The sequence below is a fragment of the Ornithodoros turicata genome, chromosome 9 (genome assembly GCF_037126465.1).
Source record: "Ornithodoros turicata isolate Travis chromosome 9, ASM3712646v1, whole genome shotgun sequence".
NCBI lineage: Eukaryota > Metazoa > Arthropoda > Arachnida > Ixodida > Argasidae > Ornithodoros > Ornithodoros turicata.
In genome coordinates this window covers 6,256,400-6,271,310 of record NC_088209.1, presented here as the reverse complement: position 1 = coordinate 6,271,310, position 14,911 = coordinate 6,256,400, and the positions used below count along the sequence as shown (strand labels likewise).

General features: G+C 47.5%; 1 protein-coding gene across 1 annotated transcript; it reads left to right on the top strand.

Annotated features, from left to right (window-relative positions):
• The first annotated feature begins 632 nt into the window (after positions 1–632).
• Positions 633–3,399, top strand: LOC135369361 (uncharacterized). The gene is made up of 7 exons (XM_064602954.1): positions 633–700; positions 1,110–1,167; positions 1,366–1,552; positions 1,611–1,856; positions 2,176–2,347; positions 2,423–2,527; positions 3,357–3,399. The coding sequence occupies exons 1-7, from the start codon at positions 633–635 to the stop codon at positions 3,397–3,399; spliced, it is 879 nt and encodes a 292-aa protein (XP_064459024.1).
• The last annotated feature ends 11,512 nt before the right edge of the window (positions 3,400–14,911 follow it).

The following is a 14,911-nucleotide window of genomic DNA, read 5'->3' as shown; positions in this document are numbered from 1 at the left end:
GACACTAGAAGCGCACTATTCTGACGCACTTCCGGCGTGTTTGTAGGGGAAGATATTACTGGTACAGCGCATAAAGTAACGGCTTGGCAATTAGCCATTTGTAGAGCAATTAAATATCCTCCTGCTTTTCAGAGTAAATCCAGAGGAGCGGTTCTTCCTAGTCGCTGAGTCCAGCCTGAAAGAACTGTTGTGAGTCTGCCCCTTCTGCATGAGTGATGAAACTCGTGTTGACACTACAACAAGGGGAACATCTGTAAAATCTACAACTGTTTGCAGCTGTGGCAAACAGCGTACTTGGCACAGCCAACCATTGGTGAAGGACAGGCCACTTGGCAACATCCTGCTATGTTCTGCCATTCTGTTTTCCGGGGTCAACATCAGAAAAGCATTTGAACAATGCTTTGATATGAAGAAGGTGGCAACCCTAACACAGTCACAGTACTTCAGGACGCAGAAGCAGCACCTTTTCCCTGCTGTGAATGACGTAACTGGAGTGACGTAACGTCGAAAAATAAACACTGCGAGTGCCTTTGACCCAATTAGTCCTCAGTTCATCACCTAACTTTGACGCACGCTCATATTGCCTTAAAAGTCGCTAATGTTTGTCTCTTGCAAACTGTTTCAAGGTCTACATGAGTAAGCAGGCTGATATCCTGGACCAGCTTCGTCCGGTGCCCCTGGTCCTTGCCGGAGACGGCAGGTGTGACTCACCTGGCCACACAGCACTCTATGGTACATAGACTCTTCTGGAGACAGCTGTCAACCGCATTATCCACTTCGAATTGGTGAAGGTACTTCAGATCTATCTGTCTATGACCAACAGAGCAGCTTTTCATAGTTGTAGGCTCGGTAGCAAAGGTGTAGCCAGAAGAGTATTTTGGGAGAGGTTCTATAGGGAAGTTACATAAGAGAGTAGGATTTTCCACAATTTCTCTCTCCCAACCGCACTAACAAATGTACCATTTGGGGCTGAACCAATAATCCCCCTCTGGTTATACGCTAATGCTTGGTAGAATTGGATAACTCATGACATCGTCACCAGAAACATAGATAGGGTGGTCATCCTATATTTACTTGTTTTTTATATGTCATACATTTTAACACAACAGCTATGAAATCTGTGAAGATGCTATTTTTGTGTGCGGTCATACAGCCAGGACATTCTGTGTGAGATGTTGATTAGCGGGCAAATAATTTCATAATTGAGATTCACTGATTAACGTTTTAAGCATGGCTTCTCGGGCAAAGCCCAGATACTGTTTGTGCATAGTGCTTATCTATAGTCATTCCAATTTTTATATAGCAAAAAATACCTATATGTTGTATATCCTTAATATGTTGTTCCTGATGTTTTCTCTGACATAGTCAACCGAGGTCTCCAGCAGCAATGCCATGGAAGCGTACAGCCTTCAGAAATGCCTAGCATTCCTCGAGGTCCAAGACATGGTTGTGGACAGTTTAGTCACTGACCGCCATTCTGGCATCAAGGCCATGCTGAGGGAGTCCTGCCCACATATTAAACACCGATTTGATGTGTGGCACGTCGTGAAGGGTGAGCATAGTGACTGGTAAGAATAGTTTGATATTTCAGGCACGGTGTCTCCCAACAGGTATCAAGAAGAAGCTCATAGCCCTGAGCCGCTCCACAAAGCACAATGTTGTGAAACTGTGGATTGAGAGCCTGACCAGGCATGCCTATTGGTGTCCGAAAACGAGTGGGGATGATGAGGAATTGTGCATCGCAAAGTGGGTGTCGGCACTTAACCACATTGTCGACGTCCATGAGCATGACGACCCCCTGTACCCAGTTAGCTACCATGGTCCGCTTTCGGAACCACGACAGTGGCTCAAAGAAGGTATGCACTGAAAAAACTGACATAGTGGAGCATGTAATTTAGTTGCTGCTTGTAAAGTGTTACACACTCCACACTCACTTATGGGACATCCATTATTTCGGGTGGTCTGGATAGTGACAGACCTTTAAATATTGAACTCAGGGGTGTCTTAAGCTGAAACCCGTCCCGATATTCAAGGTTTGCGAAGTGGGGAATCTAAATAAGTTAACTCTAGATAAATGCGAGTCAACCATATTTACATCAGTGTAGTTATTGTTCCTAATCTAGGGTATCACTATACAAAGCATGCATACATGCATCTGACAACATGCCATTGTAGATACAGAGACCTACAGACGAGTGAGGGATATCCTGATGGCACCTATGCTCCTGAGGGACATCCCAATGCTCTCCTCGCACGGGCAAACTTACGGACTAGAGGCTTTCCACAGTGTCCTCATCCATTTCCTGCCAAAGTCCTATTCATTGTCGGACGAGGGGATGGTCGCCAGGTATGATACATAATCTGCAGTTTTCAAGGCTTAGGAAGACTCAAATGTCTTATGAGAATGAGAACGGGTTCGTAGGACACAGCTGGCTATCCTCCACTACAATGAAAATGCGGACCGCGCGCAGTTGGAGAGGGAAGGTACGAAACAGTACCGCTTGAAGCCGTGCAAGCTCAAGAAAACGTAGGTAACCGTACCTGTAAAGGAAGATGCTACGTGTGGTATGCTCTTGTATCTCCTAAGATGTGAGCATCATGCATGAGCTTATGTGCTAATTACTGCAACTCAACACAATCTATCATGCCTGGTAGACTCTTGTTGATTCAAACTCCAGGGGATTCAACAGTTCTCTCATGACCATAGAAATTTGTTTGAATTATCAGACATGCCTCAAAATGTGGGCTTCAAGAGAGAATTATGTTATGGAGGCATATATGTCATGTGCTGGAGGTTGCTGACAATTGTCTACAACTGATGGTCATGACTGCTTTAGCTCACATCATGCAATCCGACTGCCACTACATTTGACTGGTCTCACAGCTAACTATATGATACAGGTTTCTACCTTTCTTGGTAGGATGCACCCAGAAAATAGCAGACCAGGTCCTTCTGTAGCCCTTTTAGCTATAGAATGTGTGCTCCATGAGCATGTGAACAGCTTGTCAACACATTTTATTTTGTGTTAGGGAAATTCTACTAGTGGGTGAAGAGTTGGAATTACGGGACGGTAAAGCCTGGGTCATATAGCTCTTCAGTAGATGGAAAACAGAGCAGACCAAACAAAAATTTCAGATTGATTTGAATTAACTAAAAGTTTAAATTATCAGGGTTTGAAACAATGGCTGTATGATACGTACAACAAACAATAGAGTTGATACGTACAATACTTATCATGACCAACTGAAGTTTGACCACGTGACCACTGCGAAGTTTACAATCAGGATGTCACTCAATTCTTGCCAACAAGCCATCAGTGCTATATTTATGCTGTTTTGTCATTTGTCTTGTACAGGCAGGTTGATTTTCTATCTAAGACGAACTATGGAGGTGCTTGATGACCATAGGAAGCTTTCAGGAAAAAAATTTGAATGCAAGAACGTGGAATGGGAAACAATCCTGCTTGAATTCAGACTTGTGCCTGTTGCTTGGAAAAAGTAACTGATCACCATTATTAATTGCTGAACTTTAAATGAAACTGAATAGCAAGAGGAAAAGTAACTTTACTCCGGTCGTTACTGTGAATTCACCCAAATTATATCTTCCTTTGAAAAAAAAGCGGGTCAAACGGCAGAACATTTGCAATAACACGTAAAAAAACGAGACGGTCAGGTAGACAATACTTCATACACCTCATCACGTCAGCCACACGATATTGATATGAACACATTAATGCAGTTACTGCTTCAATATGACGGAGCACTTGATACATTCAAGAAAAACTGACGAGCATTCCCTGACATGGTGGCGCACACGCTGCCAAAGAAACACTACTAACACAGTCCAACCGGTAGAACGTCTGTTTATATCGCAAGGGAAGATATTGACTGATTCTTGAAGAACAACTTAACCACACCCTGGAACTTCTGCATTCTGCACTCTGCATTCAACAGCTTTGTGTGGTATTGGGGAAGGATTGCTAGAGGGGATGTAGTAAGATGTGGTTGTATCCCGTGGGCCCTTCCTTGATCCTTTACACCCGGTGATAACACAATAGCCAACAGAATTGGGCATAAAATATTGCTACAGTGTTCTATCTTTGCCACCAAATAAGCCCAACACGTATCTACACATTCCGACAAAAGTTCAAACAGAACACAGGGCTGGCATGTATTTCCTCTTAGGAGTGCCACCTTAGCCGCAAAATTCATCCGTAGATGACACAATGACAGGTGGGCACCTTGGTAGCCTAGCCACATATTCGTAATTGCATCCACACCAGTTCGCTGATACGGTGTCACTCCTGTGAGGAAGTATGCCAACCGTGTGTTCTGTAAGCTTTTGAAGGAATCTGTACATACTTATATGAGGTGGCATAACTGTGCCAGCTATTTTGTCTTCCTACTGCGCACACTGTCATGTGGGAAGCATCACGGTGGTCTTGAAGGAAGTTCTGTTCACAGCTGTCGAAGAAGGGTCATATGCCTGAAAGAGGTAAGGTAATGGTAGGAATAAGACTCATAATGTACCATGTTCACTTTCCCCCCCCCCAAGTTTTATCCAGGGCACATCAGCACTGTATTATGTCAAACCTATAATTTCATAAAAAGCTTTTAGGTACAACTGTTGTGTAATATGAATTGTTATTTTTCACTCCAATTCATGGTTTGTGTGAATTATCTATCTGTAATAAATGAAATTCTATAACCAGTCCATGATTCATTGTAATCAAATAATTGCATGGTACTATAAAAGAAGGTAAGAAAAACTGCACCAAAAACACCACATCTGGCTGTTCTTACCCACGCACTCAAACAACAGAGGAGTGTCAAGTCAGCTGATAGTTGCAACTGTGAACCAACGTAAGATTTGTTGATTGAAGTTTGTCTACTTTTTGGTTATGCTGTGATAGTGTTTTTTTCAAAAGCAGCACTTCAGATTCTTTCCTTCTGAACCTTCATAGTCACTGAGTTTACTCCAAAGCCAACACAGTTTTCATGTACAGAACATGATAATTGTGGAAAATTATTTCGAATAGGGTTTAAAAAATTACATGCAGCTCCAAGAACAAAAAACAAAATCATACCAGTCACACTTTGCACTGCAGACATGGCAGAAGCTTACCTGAAACGTACTGATGTTAATATAACAATATTCATAATATGACTGTGACTGTATAGTGTCCTCTGATTAGGTGTAAAGCACACACTGGAATTTGGAGACTGTTTCTGGGTCCCAGCTTGCAATGATTAATATGCTGTAAGTTGCAGGCATCTGTTTTGGAACAGACAAAGAGTGAGAGAAAATTAATACTGCATGTACATAACTACCATAAAAATTACACGGCATATATAGCGTGTACACGGTGTAGCTCTGATCACGAACAAAGTCTGTTGTTAGATCAAGAAAGCTCTTCAAAACTACACCGGTGCACGTGAAATTATTACGTGCTTAGTCCACCCCCTTTTATCCGGACTTGATACGGATCCCCCCTGTCGGGTCCGCACAAACGGGGGTAGACTGTACTTCGGAGGATATAGCTTAAAAGTTTGTGCACCACTGAATCTGTTGTCCCTTGAATACAGAAGCCGCATCCGGTGATCGTATCGGCAACGCGAGGCGTGTAGACTACAAGTAGCTCTCTCTGAACGCAACGCTCGTTGAAGTGTGGGTACCTGCGTTTTCACACAGAGCAGATATCTGGCTCACAGAACTACAGCAAAGGTGCCCATCCATGCTTCTCCGGTATTACAGCAGTCGCAGAAGTACCTGTCATTGCCAAGTGGACCTGTGAAGCCGGTGTGTGGAAAGGTTCGCCGTACGCCTGCGATCCGGTAATGAAACGTACCTGAAACTGCATGTCGTCGTGCAGGTCTCGTCCAATATCTCACCTCTGTCACGAGCAGGATGAAGTGATAGCGGGCCTGTCGAATACGGGTCATCGTCTACCACCACTTCATCGACGGTGTCTTCTTCAAAATCGCTTGGCAGCGACGCGACATCCTTTTCTGATTCCGACATGATAGCAGGCAATTGGAGATAGCGCCTTGCAGCCGCCCGCCTGCCAGATGGAGGCGCGCCCTCATTGCCGCAGTCTGATCATGTGACTCCTTTGGTCCGGATGACGTTTTCGTGGCTCTCGGAGAGGGAATCCCTGAATACTTTCAATACGCGTCGTCTGCTCTTGTCATGAGTTACATCAAACTGCACAGAAACAACGCCACCAATTCGCGCCGGGTTCGCGGCGCTATTATCAGTGATAAAAAGGGAGTGAAACGGCACTATAGTTTCGGAACCGACCGGGCCGGATGCGACCGTCCCTTTAACAACATGCCCAGTGACATCGTTCTTTCCGCTGATTTGCTGTTTGTTGTAAACCAGCTGGTGTATGGTCATTAAGCATGCAAACTACGTAATGAGGTATATTGTCACCAAGGAGGTGAGCTACCTATGGAGGTCCCCTTTGGACAGATACTAACTCTGCGTTACAAAGCCACAAGCTAGATGTGCGTTGTCATCAAGCAAGAGAACTAGAGTGTATTGTCGACAAGCACGAGAGCTACCAAAGGAGGTATGGAACAAGAGAGCTAGGTAACAGCACTTTTTTGTTGTATGTGTTGTATGTATGTGCAATATACAATTAGCTGTTTGGCAGTGCTAGTTATCCTCCATTGTCGGTGTGGTGGAACCTTACAATAAAAGTGTTCACCTCTCACACGAGTTAGCGGCACGCAATGAAGACGACGTACTACTTTTGACAACGGAAATAAACGTTGGTCATGGTGCATCCTTAAAAATGAACTTCACCACATAGCACGTCACCTAGCCAACCATCATTCCCAGTGACATCTTTCTTTCCCCCGATATACTGAAAACGGGGCGTACGCATTTTTCTCTGACTTCATGACAATAACGTTAAAAAGCAAAACGAAGGAAAGCAACAAAAGCAAAAGAAAACAAAAGGCTAAACGAAAGAAAGAGCAGCCTCTGCCACCATCGCCAATGTGGAATGAAAACTTCCCTCAGCGGCCACAAAGGCCAGATAAAACCAGGCAAGCACAAAAGACCACAGGCCCATGGCCACCAGAAGTGCCTCCACCGCCTTCAAGTGTGTGGATTACTAAAGAGCATGCCGAATGTTACAAGCCTACCCCGCCACCCAGTGCCACCAAGGAAACTCATCCCTCGGCCAAACACAAGGGTCCCACCCACAACACGTCTCCTAGGTCCTCTAGATCTTTCATTTTGTGCTGGCAGCATTTAGGGGTATTGCAAGCACATCAACTTCCCGAGGCAAAGCAGGTTCTAGCATTGGAGCTTCAGCTGCTTACGCTTAACCATTATTAACCACTTAACCTTATTAACCATTACGAAAGCCAGTCATGGATAAAAAGTACAGCACTGCAACGATAATGCAGTGGAACTGCAATGGACATCAGGGACGACTCAGTGACGTGAGAAACTTTTTGTTACGTTACGGGGGGTGGCCCATTCGACTCTTGCTGCACAGGAGGTGGTGGCCAATCTGATCCACAGGAGCAGCGGAATCTGACATGCAAAGAAGCAGTGATCCTGCTACTACGAGATGCCGCACGACCAGCAACGATGGATATGGAAGCGGTCTAGCCACGGAGCCGAAGGTCACCACGAGCCAGTTTCCACTGGAGACTCGCCCGACGAGCATCCATCCAGCCAGCCATACGTCGCCAGGCACTCCCGGAAGGAGGACCCACGGCACCAGGCAAGGAGGGAACCAGCAGTGCCTCCATGAGTGCGGCGTAGAAATCTCTGGCTTCCCAGAGAGAGACATCAGCGACCAGGGACATCTCGCGTACGCATCAGACGGCAGCTATGCAAGCAGCGAAAAGGGCGGGAAGGAGCTTCTGCTCTCCGACAGCTGTCAGTGGTATCGGTGAACCACCAGACAGCATGACGGAGGAAATAATGCACAAAGCGCACCCTGGATGACCAGGACTGTGCAAAGATAGCACGAATCTGAAGCGATAGACATCGCTCCGTGATATCGTGAGACATCGCTCCCAAGTGAGTGAGAGATCTCTCAGCTTTCAGCAATACAACAACCGTTAGGGTAAAGCGATAAGGAAGGTGGGCTCACTAGTTTTGTGACCCGTCTAATCAGTCAACAATACAAGAAAACAACTTTTCACATGAATTCTAGCCAGGGGACTATTTCTACGTGTTTCGCCGCAGTTAGAGAAGTCCTTGCACCCATGTCAAGCCTGTTCGGTTCTCGGCAGGTCGTCGGTCCTCCATAGGATGGCCGTTCGTGACCCCATCCAGTGGTTAAACCTGAGACAGCTAAGAACAGTGTTAGCCTCGTTCGGCCAGGCAACAGCTTTGAGGGGATGCGTCATTCGTATCTGTTTTCCATGCCCACAGCTTAAGGCTTTGATGAAGCGTGGATACCCCGGTGCGAAAAGCCTGGTCTCCGTAGCTGGTGGCATATCGCGTCCGAATGAAATTACGCACAGTGTACTGCAGGGCTGTCCTCTTTCTTCTATATTGTACGCTGTCCCAATAAACCCGCTCCTGGCCCGTTTAAGCGCCCTCCCTGTCCTTCTTAGATTGCCTGGTGGTTGCCCCCACCTGTTTTGGCGTATGCAGATGATATCGCTCTCGTGCTACCAGGGGAAGCTTGCCTTGAACGTGTGCTCAAGGCTTTCAACGATTTTTGTAAAGTATCTGCCGCACAAGTCAACCAGTGTAAGAGCGGTGCCGTCTATATTAATGCACAACCTTCTCGCGTTGTCGCCTATGGCGTACCCTCAAAAAGTGTAAAAAAATTATCGCTGCTGTCTTCGATGGTAGTGGGGTATCTTGTGTGAACTGGGCTAGAGTGCTGAAACGTTCCTCCGCTGTTCTCTGTAGACCTGGCCCTCACTTTCTGTGCCCGTTTACTGACTTCTTGGTACAACAGCTGTCTATGGTTCCTCGCCGCTGCCTGGCCCCTGCAGTAATTCGAGCCGCAATGACTCGCAACGTGTCTCCCGTTTCCTGTGGGCTGGTTCAGTTGATTGTGTCAGGAGGTCAGATCTGCATCTCACGCATGATCGGGCCGGGTTGTGAGTGCCGGTTATCACTCAGCGATGTCTAGCACCTCAGATCAGGGCTCTCCTTCAGGCGCTTCACAGTCTTGATGCTCCAGCTTGAGCTTTGGTGCACTATTTCCTGCGTAATGTTTCCTTCCGAGATCAGAAGCTCCTACGCCCCCTTTTCGCAGCTTGCATAACTGCCGTCAGACGCGTGCGGCAGATGTCCCTGGACGCAGATGCCTCTCTCTGGGAAGCCAGAGATGTCTACACCTCACTCACGGAGGCACTGTTGGTTCCCTCCCTGCCTGGTGCCGTGGGTGGCCCTTCCGGAGTGCCTGGCGACGTATCACGGCTGGCAGGTTGGACGCTCATCCTGCGAGTCTGCAGTGGAAGCTGTCTCATGGTGTCCTGCCGCTTCCTTGGCGTTTTCACTGCTTCGATACCTATCGCACGTATCACTGCCCGCCTTGAGGTATCTAGGAGTCGCCGGAGCACTGCTTCCTTCAGTGTCGGATTCCGCTGCTCCTGTGGAGCAGAGTGGCGGCTGCTTTTGAGCTTCCAAGGTCGAGTCTAATGTTCCACCGTAAGGTTCATGGAACCATTGCCAGTTGCAGCAAGGATCGTAAACATTTGGCATGTCTGATTGCGGAGATAAATTTTCAAATTTGGATACGCCGGTGCCGGTTAGCCTTCGATGACTGCGGGGGTTTAGGTTTGTTTCAGGCAGTCCTGGACTATACGTGCGCCTGACCTAGCACTGCTCCGCAAAGCCGAGTCCTCCCGTCGCTGGCTTTGCTCCACTCGCATTTTCCGCTATGATCAGGGTAGCCTCCTTATCTAGTTCTCCTGCTTGATGACAACACACTTGTAAGCTGAGCGTTTGCTATTTGTTCAATGTATTGTTGTCTGGCTTTCAGGCCATTGTTCACTCTCTCAATAAACATTTCTTTTTAAAGCGTGATGTGGGCGAGCTTACGCTTGTCCCATCCTACAGTTGGTAATACGACGCTGAAAGTGCTGCGTACCTTCTTCGTACGGGTTGTTCGGCGTGGTTTCGCGGCTAGCGCCCTCCAATCGTCTTTTGGACTGGGAAGCATTATACTTGTGTCTAAGAAAGCTGGCAATCCTGCAGATCCCGAATCGTGGAGGCCGATCACGCTCCTCAACAACGACTACAAGCTCTTCACAGTGGCAATTGCCTTTCAAGTCAGTCAAATGCTCCCGCTGCTCCTTCGCGCTGTCCAATCATGCGGTGCGCAGGTCCGTAGCCTGTGTGACAGCCTCAGTAGGATCCGCGACATCTTGCGTTAGACACGACGACGGGCAGCGTCCGGCGGTCTCCTTTCATTCGACGAGGCCAAAACATTCACAGAGTGTTACACGCATGCCTCTTTCGCTGCTGAGCGCTTATGGCTTCCCAGGGATTTTAGTGTCCCGCATACGTTTTCTGTATGCGAACCACCGCAGCCAGATGTGTGTAGCAGGACTACAGTCCTCTTGCTTCCCCATCGAGCAAGGCGTCCGCTAAGGCTGCCCATTGTCTCCCGCCCCCTACGTCCCTGCATTGGGCCTTTCTTTTTTACAATGAGTAAAAGCGTCCCGTGCAGTCAATGAAATCTCCCTTCCTGGAGTGGGAAGTTGGAAGGTCTCTGCGTATGCTGATGACGTCACACTCTTTATGACCGATGCTGAAGATTATGACAACGACCGATGCTCGCTAATGCGAGTCCTGCAGCTGTACGAGCAATACCCAGCAGTATAAAGCAATCAACTTAACACCCAAATGTCCAACACTCTCCCTCACGGATCGTTTTATGTCGAGCCCGACTTCCGATGCAGTATTGCGCGAGCATGCGCATCCTTGCCTGTGTTTCTTGATCAAGATGGGTCCACTCCTCTCAAGTGGACACTAGCCACCCGTCGGTCCAGGACTCATGTCGCGCAGCGCAGGAGTACGACATTCTCGTACACAGAGTGAGCAGGAGAGCGAGCATCCTCTCCGGTGCGTTTCTCTTGGCCACCTTTGGTTTCCGGCCCACGTTCTTCTGCCGCCTGCTACCTCAACGTCATGTATAAACACACAGGGGTGGCATCCAATGTATTGCTCCGTAGACGAAAGCGTGCTGGGCGAACGCAATGCATCCTGGACAGGTCCTGGTCGCACGTCACAGAAAACGTCAAGGCACACGTGACCTTAAAGATGGCGGCGCCCGTGATCAGCAGCCAAACCGTTTGTAAACAATGCGGTTGTTGTTTCTGAGCGACGTTTTGGATGTTTTTCGATCACGGTAATTATTTTTATCCGATAATCTCGCAGTAAAACGGGCAATTTTACACATAAAGCCTCGTATTGTTGACAACTTCCAAAGATGTGATGACGACCGCGCGTTAAGACTTACCGAGCCGATGCGATGGGCTACATGTTGCGGAAGAATCACCGCATAGTTTACGCTGGCAAAATACGGTCATCTCTTGGTGTTATGACGGCGAAAATATGTCGGTAAGCGGCAAAACGACATGTAAACAAAGTCACATGACCTCAAAATGACGTTTTCTATGACGTGCGACCAGGACAATATGGCAGTTTTGCCAAGAGCACCCGCTTGAGGGTAGTTACAACAATGGCGGGTTCGTGTCACCCCTGTGTATAAACACGACGATCCTCTCGTTCTTCTGGAGTCGGAAAAAGCAGTTCGATCAACAGATGCTCTGAAGACCTCAACAGAAGGTACGTTCGATTAGACCTGCGCTCCTTGAACCAGTTCTGGGAGGTGCAGGGCGAGTTCTGAACAAGCGCTGCACTAGGCCAGCTCCAGTTCAACCGTGCAACACTAGTCCCCCTGCGAATATCGAAGTGCAGCGCTAGTGCAGGTCTTCTGCTCTCAGCGAGTCTTTACACCGCTACGGATTGTAAGAACGCTTGTGACATTTCACTCACATGTGCATTGCTGCTTTTCAATTTCGAACACAAGGAACTGTTCAACAATTGTGCAAACAGCCATGGAACTTGTGGATTCTGACAGCGAGAACGAAGAATTCGACGACCTGGTAACCGTGATAGCGTTGAATCTTCTGCGAACTGACAGGAACCGTGTACCAATGTACACCGAAACTGTAGTGAATCGTTATTTCGACTTCGAATTCAAACGTCTCTTCTGGCTCTCTCAGGATACGTTCGAGAATTTATTTGCTATTAACTTATTAACTATATTATATTATAACTATTAATTAACTATTATTTGCCTTGTGTCTTCTGCTGCCATTGCCGCCATTACTCTGCCCTACGGTTGAACTGACCCCTGTGGGAGTCAGGAGTCAGTCAGTTACATTAGGGCTACACTTGACGTGCACTGATTTGAAACGAACGAGACGGTGCAGGGGGCGCTCGGCTGCACTGCCGAAACGAACGGGCGAGTGCAGCAGCACCGGAACTGGTTCAGGCAGTGCAGCCTAATCGAACGAACCTAGAGAGGAAGCTGGGCAGTGCCGGATGTTGGCATTGCGTGTCGGAAAGAAATGGCTGTCCGCCTCTCGAACTTCAGACCAGCCGTACAGTGTCAGCGCATGTGTATTACGATAGTACTGGGACTTAGTCCATCGAGTGCCTATAGGAGGGGAACCCTCTTTGATTGGCAACTTTTCAAGGCCCTGGGTGCGTCATGGTTAATACTCACACATCGTACCGTGACTTTCGTTGTCGAAAAATCGTAGTCTAAACATGGGGCACCCATTCAAAAATCGACGAAATCGCCATAGGCGCAATGCATTAAAATTAATTTGGCCAGGGGGCGCTAGATTGATATTGCGCTGTATTAGAGAATGACATCTTAAAACTTCTATTGTGTTTTGCTCCTAATTGGCTTAAACGCTGTCTCCCATTGTATCACATCCTGTAAGGCAGGTTCTCGCGTAGCGGCTGAGCATAGTGGCGGAGAGCGACGACTGTGACCGCGAATTTTGGGACTGATACAATCTGTGTCGAGCTTATAGTAAGCTCAGCAGTTCCTATTTATATACATGTGGTACTTTTTCTTCGCTGTACACTTGAGCAACAACTAATACATTTTATGTGCGCATGAATGAACATACACAAGGTCGACGTGGTTCTCACGCACCGCACAGTTCGGTTCCTTTCATCTTCAACTGGCGGCAGACAATTGATCTTTGACGGCGAACGTACTGGTGGATCTCAAGTGGATCTCTGGTTTCGCTGCAGCCTGTTTTCGCGTATGCAGCCGATCTGGTGTCGTCCGGTATGGCGCCAGTCGCCAAGACATAACAGCACCCTCACTGAATGAATGTTAATGGCATTATTGTGACTTATCACATCAAATTTTTACTGATCACTTGTACTTTTTAATGTTGCACCACTGCTTCTACGCTGTCAGAGGGAAACGTATGCAATAGGTATAAAAAGGTGTAAACCAGGGCTGAAATACAGATTGGGACAAAGGCTTTACGGACACGCGAGAGGCGTACTTTTTCTTCCTTGTGCCACCTTAGCGGCGGACGGAAGCGGGTGAGTCAACTGTTTCAGAAGGGTGGTAGCGACACACAGTGGTAACTTCCACTTTCCAGACACCCAAGAAGCGCTGGAACTACTACTGTGTGTCGCTAACAGCGCACGCTTCCACACCTTCGTGCAGTTACCTCACCCGCTTCCGCCAGCCGCTGCGTTGTCGCACCGACGAAAAAGCACACCACTCGCGTGTTCCGTAAGCTTTTGTACTATGGATGAAGGAAGCACAAGGTGCCCCCCCTCCGACAGTTTTCCATCGGAACGAGCGTATCGGCTTCGCATTGCATTCTGGGATACTCCTGTTCTAACACGTAACCGCTCACGTGACCCTCCAGACAGCATGGCGCCAACGGAGCAGACGACGCGGGCTGTGTCACAGTTCATATGGCAGTATTACGTTGAACGCGTGCCTGCACGTTATTTCTGTGTATTCGAATGTTTGCTGTTGTATTACAAGACCAGTCACAGTGTGCAGAACGCAAAATGAGCAGGCGGGACCGGAAACATCACGTGTGGCAACGGTTACTTCCAAGGTACGTACGTTCCTTGATTAAGTGGTAAAGAATGCCGTGCTCAAAATACCATTAATGAGATTTGTAAAACAACAGAAGATATGAAATGAAGCTGCGGCACAGTTTGAGATCCCAATTCATTTTCCCCAGATCCCAATTCAGTTTGAGAACAATTCAAGATGACTCGAGCACACACGGGCGACTAACACAACTGACCGTGTACTCCGTAACAGAGCTCATTTAAGTTCAACGAGAGCCGTAGAAGGAACAGGAACACATTACCATACGTCGTTTCTACGATGGTGCTCACATTTTCACAATAAAACACTTTCAAAGAGCAAAGTCATACGGAGAGCAGCGCGAGAAAGCAAGCCTTGCAAAACCGAAACTTTAGAGGGAATCACGTGGTGGACAGGAAGCAATGGCGATTTTGACTCGAGCGACCCCTAGAGGGTGGCTACGCTAGCCTGGCGTGAAGAGCCGCTTCCTTCATGTTTTGTTCCAGCCTTTACTGCAGTGAAGTGAACTTCTCAAGTGAAGACAGTTCCGCATATTCCCAAGCCGTCGCTTTGTGCGCTCTACCAGTAATATCGTCCTTTGCAAACACATCGCAAGTGCGTCAGAATTGTGCGCTTTTAGTGTCCCTGTTTGTGCAAAGGAGCTTACCTCCATAGGTAGCTTTCCTGCTTCATGACAATACAAGTCACAGATTTATGCGTGCGCAAGTATTCCCCCCCCCCCTTTTTTAGTTTTTCTTCCTTCGTTGTTGTGATTTCGAGACGGAAAGCAGCTCTCCGACGCCGCACTGAAATAAATGCAATATTTC